Genomic DNA, 11,945 nt, shown 5'->3' with positions numbered 1-11,945 from the left:
AAAAATTTCAAATAATTATTTAAAAAGTTCCATTTGTATGGAAATTGATCAACATGTTCTGAAACACCCCCCGAAATTTTTTTCTGGGTACGCGCCTGAGAGCCATTATCAGTAGACAAATGAACGGACCGTTTCCGGCTATCCTGGTTCCCGGTCTCCAGTTCCTGAAGCTCCGGAAATACTGGTCACATATTCCAAAATGGATTTCACTCACTTTTCTCAGCGATGGTTTTGCGGATTTCCACAAACTTAGATTCAAATGAAAGGTCTCACGGTGCCATACGGAATTCCTGAATTTCATCCGGATGCGCCTTCCGGTTCCAGAGTTATAGGGTAATGTGTGTTCAATATTGTACACCGTCACTTAAACCGGCGAAACGAAAGCCGCAAAAAAAATTTCTAAACTCCACAAATCGATAGTCATTATCAGTAGGCAACTAAACAAATTGATTCCGGCTATCGTGGTTCCCGGTCTCCGGTTCCGGAAGCTCCGGAAATAGTGGTCATATATTCCAAAATGGATTTCACTCACTTTTCTTTGCGATGGTTTGACCGATGTCCACAAACTTAGATTCAAATGAAAGGTCTCATTCTTGAATTTCATCCGGATCCCACTTCCAGTTCCGGAGTTATAAGGTAAAGTGTGTTAAATATTGTTTTCTCAAAACTATAGAAATTGATAGCCATTATCAGTAGGCAGCTAAACATGGCGACCGTAAAAAAATTGTGTTAAAAATTTTATATCATCACTGAAAAAGGCAACCGTAAAAAATATTCTAAATCGACCTGAAATTTTCTCCAATTGATAGTTTTTATCAGTAGATGGTCAAACAAATCGAATTCGGTTATTCTTTCAAGAATCGAAGAAAATTATTTTGAAGAATACCACAGTATTATATATGATAGTATGATTGATATGAGAAATGCATCATTACACCACTAGGTGGATTAAAACAGATTTTTATTTTGTCATTAAGGTGACCATTTCCTTATTAGGGTGGATCAAATAATCGAATATTTTCGATTTTATTAAAAAATAAGTATATTTTTTTCAATCATAACTTTTGAACAGCTCGGCCGATTTCGCTAATTTTTTCATATGTTGTCAATAAATGCACTATAGTTTGTAATATTGTAAAATTGAAGTTTTGTGTTTGGAAAATCAATTGTAGAACTTTTTAATGGTTTCCATGGTTTGCGACCAATGAGCACTACGTCATTTTATATTTTTACATAATATAAGGTGATTTTTTAAGAGCTTGAGAACTTTTTTAAACAATAAAACGCATAAAATTTGCAAAATCTCATCGGTTCTTTATTTTAAACGTTAGATTGGTACATGACATTTACTTTTTGAAGATAATTTCATTTAAATGTTGACCGCGGCTGCGTCTTAGGTGGTCCATTCGGAAAATCCGCTTTTTTATCGACAAATTTTGTTCAGCGATGAGGCTCATTTCTGGTTGAATGGCTACGTAAATAAGCAAAATTGCCGCATTTGGAGTGAAGAGCAACCAGAAGCCGTTCAAGAACTGCCCATGCATCCCTAAAAATGCACTGTTTGGTGTGGTTTGTACGCTGGTGGAATCATTGGACCGTATTTTTTTAAAGATGCTGTTGGACGCAACGTTACAGTGAATGGCGATCGCTATCGTTCGATGCTAACAAACTTTTTGTTGCCAAAAATGGAAGAACTGAACTTGGTTGACATGTGGTTTCAACAAGATGGCGCTACATGCCACACAGCTCGCGATTCTATGGCCATTTTGAGGGAAAACTTCGGAGAACAATTCATCTCAAGAAATGGACCGGTAAGTTGGCCACCAAGATCATGCGATTTGACGCCTTTAGACTATTTTTTGTGGGGCTACGTCAAGTCTAAAGTCTACAGAAATAAGCCAGTAACTATTCCAGCTTTGGAAGACAACATTTCCGAAGAAATTCGGGCTATTCCGGCCGAAATGCTCGAAAAAGTTGCCCAAAATTGGACTTTCCGAATGGACCACCTAAGACGCAGCCGCGGTCAACATTTAAATGAAATTATCTTCAAAAAGTAAATGTCATGTACCAATCTAACGTTTAAAATAAAGAACCGATGAGATTTTGCAAATTTTATGCGTTTTATTGTTTAAAAAAGTTCTCAAGCTCTTAAAAAATCACCCTTTATATCCAAAAAATGGCGAAATATATATTTTTGTTTTTGAGTTATAATTTTTTGAATATTTTCAATTTTCGTAGTTTCCCTGTTCATTTGATTTTGAGATTTCAAAAACTCAAAACAAAAAAGCATACATCGCCAAATTTCGGATATGTTATGTAAAAATGTTTCCAACATCAACAAAAACAACGAAAGCAGCGATAGCAACGATGAATCAACGAACGAAGCTACGATAGGTATAATTTTCTGAACACAGTATAATTTTCTGAACACAGTATAATTTTCTGAACACAGTATAATTTTCTGAACACAGGTTCACATTTGGTCACCACACTCGGTTTTACTGTCAAAAAATAATCATGCTATGAGACTGAACATGTCTAATTTTATATGTTTCGGTTACTCGTTCTGCAGCGTCAATTGGCTATATTCCTGAACGGCGGTCAAACAACTAGAAGAACAACGAAGAGGCCTAAAACCACTTCTAAGACGACCACCACAATTAAGCCAACCACAACAACGCGGCCTACAACAACTACTACTACTACTACTTTATCCACAACAAGTACTCCTAGACATACGACAACAGTTCCGCTGAGCACAGTTATTGTCGATAAAGATGATGCTGACTTCTTGAATGATGTGGTATGTCTTGGTGTTTGAATCATTAACTTTAGATATCGTCTATCACATTTTCCATTTCTAGCGAAAATTGCCCAACTTTGCTACTCCAAATTCGCTAGTGGATAGCTCCATAGCAAACAGAATTCTCCAGTTAGCCATCAATCGGGATCCGAAGAGCATTTCCATTGGAAATCAACTAAACCTTGTACCGTCCTCATCAACTTTGTCACCGTTAGAGATCGAAAACACTAAAAAGCAGCTTGACAAAGAATTGCAAACCTACAACAACGACATTCGATTGCTATCCACTTTACTTGGTCGGCCTATCACTAGCAGAGACATTCCCGAGCTCACCAAACAGCTGACTACCACAACTCCTAGACATACGACTACGACAACCACAACTACCATAACTACCACAACTACTCAACGACCTGCGGTTGATCCCGCACTTCTGCAGGCACTCCTATTTAAGCAACAACAACAGCACAACTCCAGTCCAGGGACTGTGAACGCCCTCAATTTGTATGGTAAAAGCAACGAAGCAATTCTTGCGTCTGTCTTGAAACAGCGTGGAATTGGTCCCATCAATACCAATGCCAATCTGCAAGAGATCCTAGCCAGGATATCACCTCGCACCGGAACTGCTACAGTTCAGTCAATTATCACCACTGCAAAACCAAGGCTACCGGCGACAAGGCCACCTGAAATTCCACCGTTGCGTTCCTCGCGTCCCATACTTGACGGCCTATCGTGGCTGTGGCGAGAATGGCAAGCTACAGCACCTCAAACTCGTCAGCGATTGCCGGGATCATCGCTTATTGCGTCCCCTCCTCCTACCGAGACATTCAGTCTCAGTGGTGGTGGTCGTAGACCTTCACAGTCTCAAGCGTATAGGGATGAAGAAGGACTGGATCCTGATGCGGTAATTTTTCGGGATATTTTCAACAAATTTCACATAATGGTTTTTTGTCTTTCAGAAACCAATAAATCCCAGCGTCACGGAGGAACCACCTTCTCTTTTCAGTGGACTAGGAGGCATCAATCCTGGCGGTCAACTCCTCAATGCAGCCATAAGCGTTACACGTGCTGTAACGCAGTTCCTCGGGGTGGCGTTGCAGGTCTGTCTAACATACATACTGTTATTTGATTAGTGTGCTGAATAAATTTTTACAACTAACAGGGTGCAGCAAAAAGTTTTACAACGGCGTTCTCCCCACAAACCTCGGATGTAGACGATCTTAGCTATTATCGATTCAGTGGTAAATAAGGTTAAAGAAGCTAACTATGAGGATAGGGAAACAAGGGATTGATGTCACTTTTAGGTAAATGATAAAATTTGAGTTTTGCTCAACGTGGGACTCACTCAGAGAACTCGACGGATAAAGAGATGAATAGAACCTTAATGGTAATTCTGGCGAGGTCGATGGTGAATCATGAGTGAACGTGGGATTGTGTGTCTGCGAGAGGATCGATGCCTAAGTGAGATGTACTGAAAAGACTGTGAAACATATTATTAGTACTATTTATTTTTATTTGTGGTCATTGTCGCTAATTTTATACTCACCGCTACGTGTCAAACAATGCTAAAAAAACAATTACTACGTGATATCGCCTTGTCAGAACTCGTCTGTGTCATGCTGATTATGATGTATCAGTCGCTTTTAACTATGAAATCACTCGCAGGCGCAGAACACGCTGATGCAATTTTATCACCCCGAGTTTTTACCTTCTTTTTTTCTGCAAGTGATTGTGCCATTTTCCAAATAGATCGTTACAGGAGGCACGTTGATCGATAGATAATTAATGGAAGATGATGTACTGTACAGTAGTTCTCAAAAGTGAATGTAGGCTTAGTAAACCAATCCAATGCGTGAAAACTGTAATTGGGTTTTAGAGGATGGATCGTACATTTGGAATTTGTAATAAACAGCAGTGTAAATATTGAGCAATAAAATCGAAAATATTCTGAATCCAGTTAGATGTGTATGTAAATATTCCGAAACACATCAATCGAATCAACCGAGACATATGAGGGTTGTGATCAAATGAGTTTAAATAACAAGTTTAATATCGCTTTGAAAGAATATTATTTCTGCTAAATTAAAAATTATTTTACTATTTCACCACTAATATCAGGAAAGAGTATCAGACACAAATACTAGTATTTCGGTGTGATATTTGCAACCTTCATCGTTGAATCAGTTCTAAGTCTGTCAGTAATAAATGTGATCAATATCTAACGGGGAAAACAAATTTGATTTAAAACTAGCTCAAGACGGCTCCACGTCTTAACAAAGACTAAAACACAAATTGTTGACTGTCAGTAATAGAAAGTAAATTCTTTTGAAGTGATTTGGTTTATTTTACTAACCGTTCAAAAAAGTAATTTTTGTAATTTGATATAATATGCCATATATCCCAGCTAGATTAATTATCGATTCAGCTCGAAATTGTATTTTCAAACTACGTCAGGAAATTTCAAATTCAAAAATAATGCCTAGATGGATTGCAAGGCTTCTCAGTAAGCTAACGAGATTGGATCTTATTATTTCTTATTTCTTTCGTCTGATGTTAAAATTATCAGGGCTACTGTAGTAATAGTTCTCTCATTAGTAGAGTCGTCATGTTTTTTTTTTCGGATTAGTCGACTTTCAGTCAACGAATTGTGATAAAACCGAATACATCATCTGTGCTTCGGCTCTAAAAAGTAATATTGCAGAAACAATAGTTTGACGATTAGGCAATACTGCTGCTATAGCAACGCAAAAACTCGAGGTGAATGCACGTATTTTTATCTTATCCTTAGAGTCAGTGGATCGAACAAAAACAGCAGATCTCACTTTAATTTTTGGTTGTAGTATATCAGATGAATATTAGAACTGGGATGAATGGGGGTACCGTTACTATACTTCACAGAAAGAAATAATGAAATTTACACGAGATGTAAATCAATGGTAACATGTAATAGACATGGGTTGAATCGAAATTTTGATTGAAAACCTTCATCGATGCAAAACTAAAATGAATTGCATTGAATTTTCAATGAATATAACTGTATCCTTGAATTAACGTTTATTTTGCGATTGAATTGTATTGAAACGTACAGAATTGTAAAGTAAATTTATGTTTAATTACGTGCTCCAAATATGTGCATGAAAATAGATGTAAATTCACAAAATATTTTAATCTGTGTTGTTTAGTCACTTAACTCAGTGTGGATAGATGTTTTGTTGGTTTGAAATGGAGAACGATTCAATACCCGGCGAACGACCACTAAAGGAAGAAGCCGTGTATGAATAAACGATATTAATAATAATAAAAACGATTCTTAAACTGAAATATGAACTCTTAGGAAAAATGAAATTTACGCTTGACATGCTTTCCGTAATTTCTTCAGTGATGACACAATATTACATCTATTAACAAGTAAAAATAAATGTTGCGTCTGTATCGCTGTGAGTTTCAGCTTAATTAACTGTGAAGATTTATCTTTACATGCTTTGAATTGTGAAAGTAAGTGAAACGCGACGCTCCTTTTATGCGTATCTATTAAGTTGTAAACTTTTCTATGTGGTTCAAAACTGTACGCCGTTATTATTATAGACTAGGATAATAATAATTATTAGTTCTATTAGATCCCGGACCTTTGTGCTCGTTCACTAGGGGCGATTTTTGAAAAAAAAAAAATCGGTTCTGATTGAGTGAACGGTATACAAATAAACTATTGGTCATGTGACTATGTGTGAGTGCGGTTGCCATTGTTGGGAACAACAGGATGATATTATAAATAGAAAAAATGAGAACATATGGCGTTGTATCGAGTCGAATCAAGTCCAATGATAATATGCTGCCGACCCGCCGCGGCCTTTTGCATACAAACCTGTAACCGCCTCGTTTGCCCGGTCTACTTAAAGCTAGGTTTCTTTACTTTAGTTAGGTCCGAACGAGCGGTAGCGAGGTCAGACAGCACACGAATCAAATCGCTGTGGCGAATATTTTTCACTTAGTAAACGGAAAATGTCACATACATTTGCTTGGTAGATACACCTATGCAATTGCTTTGATGCTTAGAGGCTAATAGTCAACAAGTTTCCTTCCTGAGGTTCATGAATCAATCTTTATTTAAGAAGTACAATTGTAGGTCAACAAAACGGACGTGAACGTATTATCATTCATTTGTGTTTATATTAAATCAATTCCAATTATAATATTAAGACAATCGCAGGAATGGGCGAAATGGCCCTTTCGGCGAAATGGCCCTTTCGGCGAAATGGCCCTTTCGGCGAAATGACCCTGATCCGTTGCTGGCAGCCTAGAGAGGCTTTGATTTCAACAGTTTTTCGCAAGGCTACCTGAAACTTAAACAGTCTTTCTAAAGACTAGTAACACATCTCCGAGAAAAGTTTGTGCAAAAAACGTTAAATACACGCATACGCACATACATGCACATACATACACAGACATTTTGCGTACTCGACGAACTGAGTCGAATGAAATATGACAGTCGGCCCTCCAGGCCTCGGTTCAAAAGTCGGTTTTCACAGTGATTGAATAATCTTTCTATATGAGAAAGCAAAAAGCTTATGGTATTAATAAGCAAATTAATAATTTAATTCAACGTGATGAAAGCGAATAAATCTTCTGGTTTATCTCATTATTTATGCATTCAACTGTGTTTGACACAAAGGTTTAATAGTAAAAATTATTTAATTGGTCGTACTTTTCAGGCTACCTATTAACATTGTAAACCTCGAGCACAACACGCACGAACAGGTAGGTTCGAGCGTGGCTCCAATCCTGTGTGATATTTTTATCTTCCAAATCGTTGGTTTACAGAAATCTCTATTCTGTGGCGATACAAGTATTTGGTCACTAGTAGAAATCGTCCATCGTGATCTGTAGTCTTCTACAAAGAAGCTTGAATATTTTCAGTTGTTTTCAGACAATGTGGAAAAATTCATCAAATGCAGTAACCAGACCAGCCATGCTTTATGCATTACCTATTTGGTCAAGTTGTTGTCCCACCAGGAATAAACCGAATCAAAGGATTCAATATAAAATTCTGAGAGTGAACTTGAAGCGTCCTCCCTGGTAGTTGTAGTTGAGGCTTTTCGGATGGATGAAACAAAGGGATTTTATGAACATGATTTTTTTGCAATATTATTCAACACATTTTATTATTATATTTACAAATTGCGGAACTTTTGATTGTGTTATGGTAGTTATGGTTCCTGATTTTTTTTACTTTAATTTTACTTTGTTCTGATAGCATTCGAAAACACCGCGTATTGTACTTCTTTTTTTAAAATAAATATAGATCATATGGTTAACAAACCGATAAATCTGTGTATGAAATAACAGCTAGTCTAGGAAGCATCGTAATTTACAGAGATTGGTTATTTACATTTCACATAAACAATTCTCAGTTTAATGAAATCTATTGCTGAATCGCAATTGTTGCTAAATGCGTGTACTATGTGGTTCTACGGTTGCGCTGTAACCCGCCGTCAACTCCTAAATCGTCTGATCGTCGTATCCGTAGATAAGACTGATATTATCTGGCAGCGGATCCATTAGCTCTACTATCGGATCCGCTGGTTTTTGTCAATCGAGCACATCCTTCAGCTTGATGTACAGACAGCAGGATAGGATCATACCGAATACTTGAATGACACATATTCCCAACCCAATAGCACCTAAAAGGATCAGATGATGCCTCAAATCGTCGGTCATTTTGTAGATGCACCCCTAATAATGTGAAACATACAAATTTAAATTCGCTGATAATCGTGTTACATGCGGTATTGACGAATCTGAACAATAACGTTCCACTTACCGTGTAGGGAATATTACTGGGGCTATCACTGAGACCACACTTTGGTGTCATGCTAATGCAGCACGAGTCCGGCACTCGGCGACCTTCGGTTGGCCGGATGAGATCCTTTCGGCGAGACCGCAACCACACACTGTAGCGCCAATCCTCAAACCGAACAGCCCCACAGCAACCAAACTGCAAAAAGGTGAAATTTTAAATTATATCTGGAATGTTTGCTAAAATAACTTTAGTTGAATGTTGCCGGTGGGTACCTCTTGTTGCATTCGGTCGATGGCATCGGTTTGTCGCTCGTTGACTCCGTACTGTTCCATAAAAGTGCTGTTCAGGCTGGTCTGCAGCTCAATTTCGATCTGCGTTTCGTACAGGTAAGCTAGACCGCCGACAATGGCCTCCAGTAGAAAGACAAATAGTAGAATGAAGGTGTACTGAAATATATCACAAAACAGATTGATAGCGATTAGGGCGAATGAATAGTTCGGTGTATGCGCCTAGAGGTATGCTTCTTCGATGAATTTAATTTGAAATTTTACGATCATTTGGTTCATAGTAGCTTACGTTCAGCTATAATATGAGTGACAGGCTGAAATATTTAAGAGGCAAATTTACAGTCTTATGAAAGCAGCAATTATGTCGATCTAGTGCTTTTCCTAAATAAAATGGTGTTTTTCTACAAATATTCAAATTTCATTGGAAATAAGAAATAATGAAATCGTCTTGAACAATATTTCAAGCATTTTTTTGGGGCTTTGAGCGTCGATTGAACTGCACACCTAACAAAATTAATCGAAATGAATTAATGAAAATTATTACATTTTTACAAATAAAATAGAAATTTGTTTTGTGCTAGCCGAACAAACATTCTATTGCCACGCAGTCTACATTTAAAAAATAATTAATGAGTAACTTCTGCAATGCACTAGGAATATTACTGTCTGTCGAATTCAAAGAACGGATTCAGTTGTTAAAAGCTGCTCGCAGTGAATTTACAACATCTTGATACAACATCGATAAAAAGCCCGATTCCGGGCACTCGACGATCGTGAGCGACAAGAAATTCCAAAGGAAGCCGAAGAGGAAGACCGGGGGCAAAGTGACTACATCTCTGCGTGCGTTTGGCCGGGAGATCGGTACATCCGGCCAAACAGTGAATTAGTACCTGGCGAACATGAACATATGTACATGTCAGGAAGCGGAAGTCCACTGGTTTTGGAGCTGCGGCAGCGATTGAATAAGATGGACCACTCGATTTTTCCGACGAATCGCGCCGTGGTGGTGGTGAGAGACGACGAGACCTATCTCACCCTGGATGGCTACGACTGGCGGAGTACTTCGTATTTCACTATCCCCATAAAGGAAGTGAGCTCCCAGGCGAAGTTCATTCCACACACCAATTTCCTCTAAAAGGTGCTGCTGTGGATGACAATGAATGAGAAAAGAATTCTTTTCGTTGCGTCGTTTATCAAGAAACACCATTAGGGCGAAGACGTGGTCTTCTGGTCGGATCCGGCGTCAGCTCACTACTCGAAGCGATCGTTGGAGGAGATGGAGCGGCTGAATATCGATGCAGTACCCAAGGCTGAATATCGATGCAGTACCCAAGTCGGCGAACCTGCCCAACGTCCCTCAGCTGCGTCCAATCGAGAATTTCTGGGCCAACCTGAAGCGTAACTACTAAGTCAAGGTGTATTTCCGTGCCGATGGCTGAATGGCTGCAAGGTTAAACATTGCAGTCGTGAACGGAATATCTTGGGTTTTTCCCTTACTGGATACACGCAATGCTTAGCAATCAACTTCTTTGATCATCGCTTCGGCAGGCCAGAGATTAGAAAGCTGAGTGTCTGTGGGTGTCCTCAAGGTGGTGTACTATCCCCACTTTTATGGAACCTTGTCGCTGATAGTTTGTTAAGGAAACTTAATAACCTTGGATTTCCGACTTATGGTTTTGCCGACGATTATCATATATTGATGACCGGTATAAGCATTAACACTCTCTTTGATTTAATGCAGCAAGCCCTGCGATCTGTTGAACAATGGTGTTGTCAGGTTTGGATTATCTGTAAATCCGGGCAAAACATCAATGGTGCTTTTCACTCATCGTAGGATAATTACAGGAGCTCGTCCGTTGCAGTTCTTTGGTTCAGGGGTCACTGTGGTCGATCAAGTTAAATACGTCGGGGTTATTCTTGACTCAAAACTGAATTGGTCTGCTCACATTGATTTCAGGATTAAAAGAGCTTGCATGGCTTTCGGCCAATGCAGACGAGCTTTTGGAAAATCATGGGGACTCAAACCCAGATATATTCATTGGATCTACACAACTATCGTTAGACCAATTTTAGCATATGGATGTCTTGTATGGTGGCAGAAAGGAGAAGTCGCGACAGTTCAGTCAAAGCTAAATCATCTCCAAAGGATGGTCCTAATGGCGATGACAGGAGCATTCACGACAACTCCTAATGCTGCTCTAGAGGCGCTACTGTGCATTAAACCACTACATGTGTTCCTAAAACAAGAAGCATTATCTTGTGCATACCGTCTTAGGGTTACAGGGCTTTGGAACAGTAACCCATTAGAATATGCTACCAGTCACACTCGCTTGTGGTCTCAAATGGTTCCGTGGGATAAGTATTTACTCGCTCCTAGTGACCTAACTCTCACATGCAGTTTTCCTTTTAAAACATTCAATGTGAGCTATCCTCTTCGTTAGGAATGATTGTCTGGTTGTCTGGAACGACAACTTGATGAACACATAGTTTGTTTTACGGACGGTTCTCTGTTGAATGGTCGTGCTGGTGCTGGTATCTACTGTCGTGAAATAGGCTGGAGCAGTCTCATTCACTTGGTAGATACTGTACTGTGTTCCAAGCAGAAATCTACGCAATTCTGTGAGGAGTACAATCGGCATTTCAGCAGAGGATCTGTGGTAAACGTATTTATTTTTGTTCCGACAGTCAGGCAGCCTTAAAAGCACTCAGTTCGAATGACTCACGGTCGAATCTAGTGATCGCATGTCGAACTCAAATTGAAGACCTCAGCATTTCAAATGCTGTTTACTTCTTATGGGTACCCGGCCATTCTGGTATTACTGGAAATGAATGGGCTGATGAGTTGGCTAGAGCTGATGCAACGAATGATTTCGTTGGTCCTGAACCAGCTTTACCACTTTCAACTAGTTGGATAAAGCACAAGATACGTTCTTGGGCTGCATCCAAACATGCCAGCTACTGGCGCAGCTTGCAAACTTGCGCTCAGACAAAAGCATTTCTACCAGATTTAGATCTGAAAATGTCAAAGTGTCTACTGCATTTCTCCAAGTATCATTGA

At 39.0% G+C, this 11,945-nt stretch overlaps 2 protein-coding genes across 4 annotated transcripts in view; one reads left to right on the top strand and one right to left on the bottom strand.

Annotated features, from left to right (window-relative positions):
• Positions 1 to 4,760, top strand: part of LOC131439031 (mucin-2-like) — a 145,254-nt gene extending 140,494 nt beyond the window's left edge. For all 3 annotated transcript variants that reach the window (XM_058609531.1, XM_058609530.1, XM_058609529.1), the window contains 4 exons: positions 2,573 to 2,803; positions 2,865 to 3,707; positions 3,763 to 3,903; positions 3,966 to 4,760. In XM_058609531.1, coding sequence (XP_058465514.1) covers positions 2,573 to 2,803; positions 2,865 to 3,707; positions 3,763 to 3,903; positions 3,966 to 4,052 — 1,302 coding nt within the window. In that variant the 3' untranslated portion in view covers positions 4,053 to 4,760. The remainder of the gene's footprint in view (positions 1 to 2,572; positions 2,804 to 2,864; positions 3,708 to 3,762; positions 3,904 to 3,965) is intronic.
• Positions 4,761 to 7,941: 3,181 nt separating this feature from the next.
• LOC131435597 (CD151 antigen-like) overlaps positions 7,942 to 11,945 on the bottom strand; it is a 106,434-nt gene continuing 102,430 nt past the window's right edge. Inside the window, exons 4-6 of the mRNA XM_058603651.1 lie at positions 8,873 to 9,046; positions 8,622 to 8,795; positions 7,942 to 8,533 (exon numbers count right to left, since the gene is read on the bottom strand). Coding sequence (XP_058459634.1) covers positions 8,390 to 8,533; positions 8,622 to 8,795; positions 8,873 to 9,046 — 492 coding nt within the window. The 3' untranslated portion in view covers positions 7,942 to 8,389. The remainder of the gene's footprint in view (positions 8,534 to 8,621; positions 8,796 to 8,872; positions 9,047 to 11,945) is intronic.

Source organism: Malaya genurostris, chromosome 3 (assembly GCF_030247185.1).
Source record: "Malaya genurostris strain Urasoe2022 chromosome 3, Malgen_1.1, whole genome shotgun sequence".
NCBI classification, from domain to species: Eukaryota; Metazoa; Arthropoda; class Insecta; order Diptera; family Culicidae; genus Malaya; species Malaya genurostris.
Note: the sequence above shows the minus strand (reverse complement) of the source record. Positions and strands in the feature narration are given on the sequence as shown.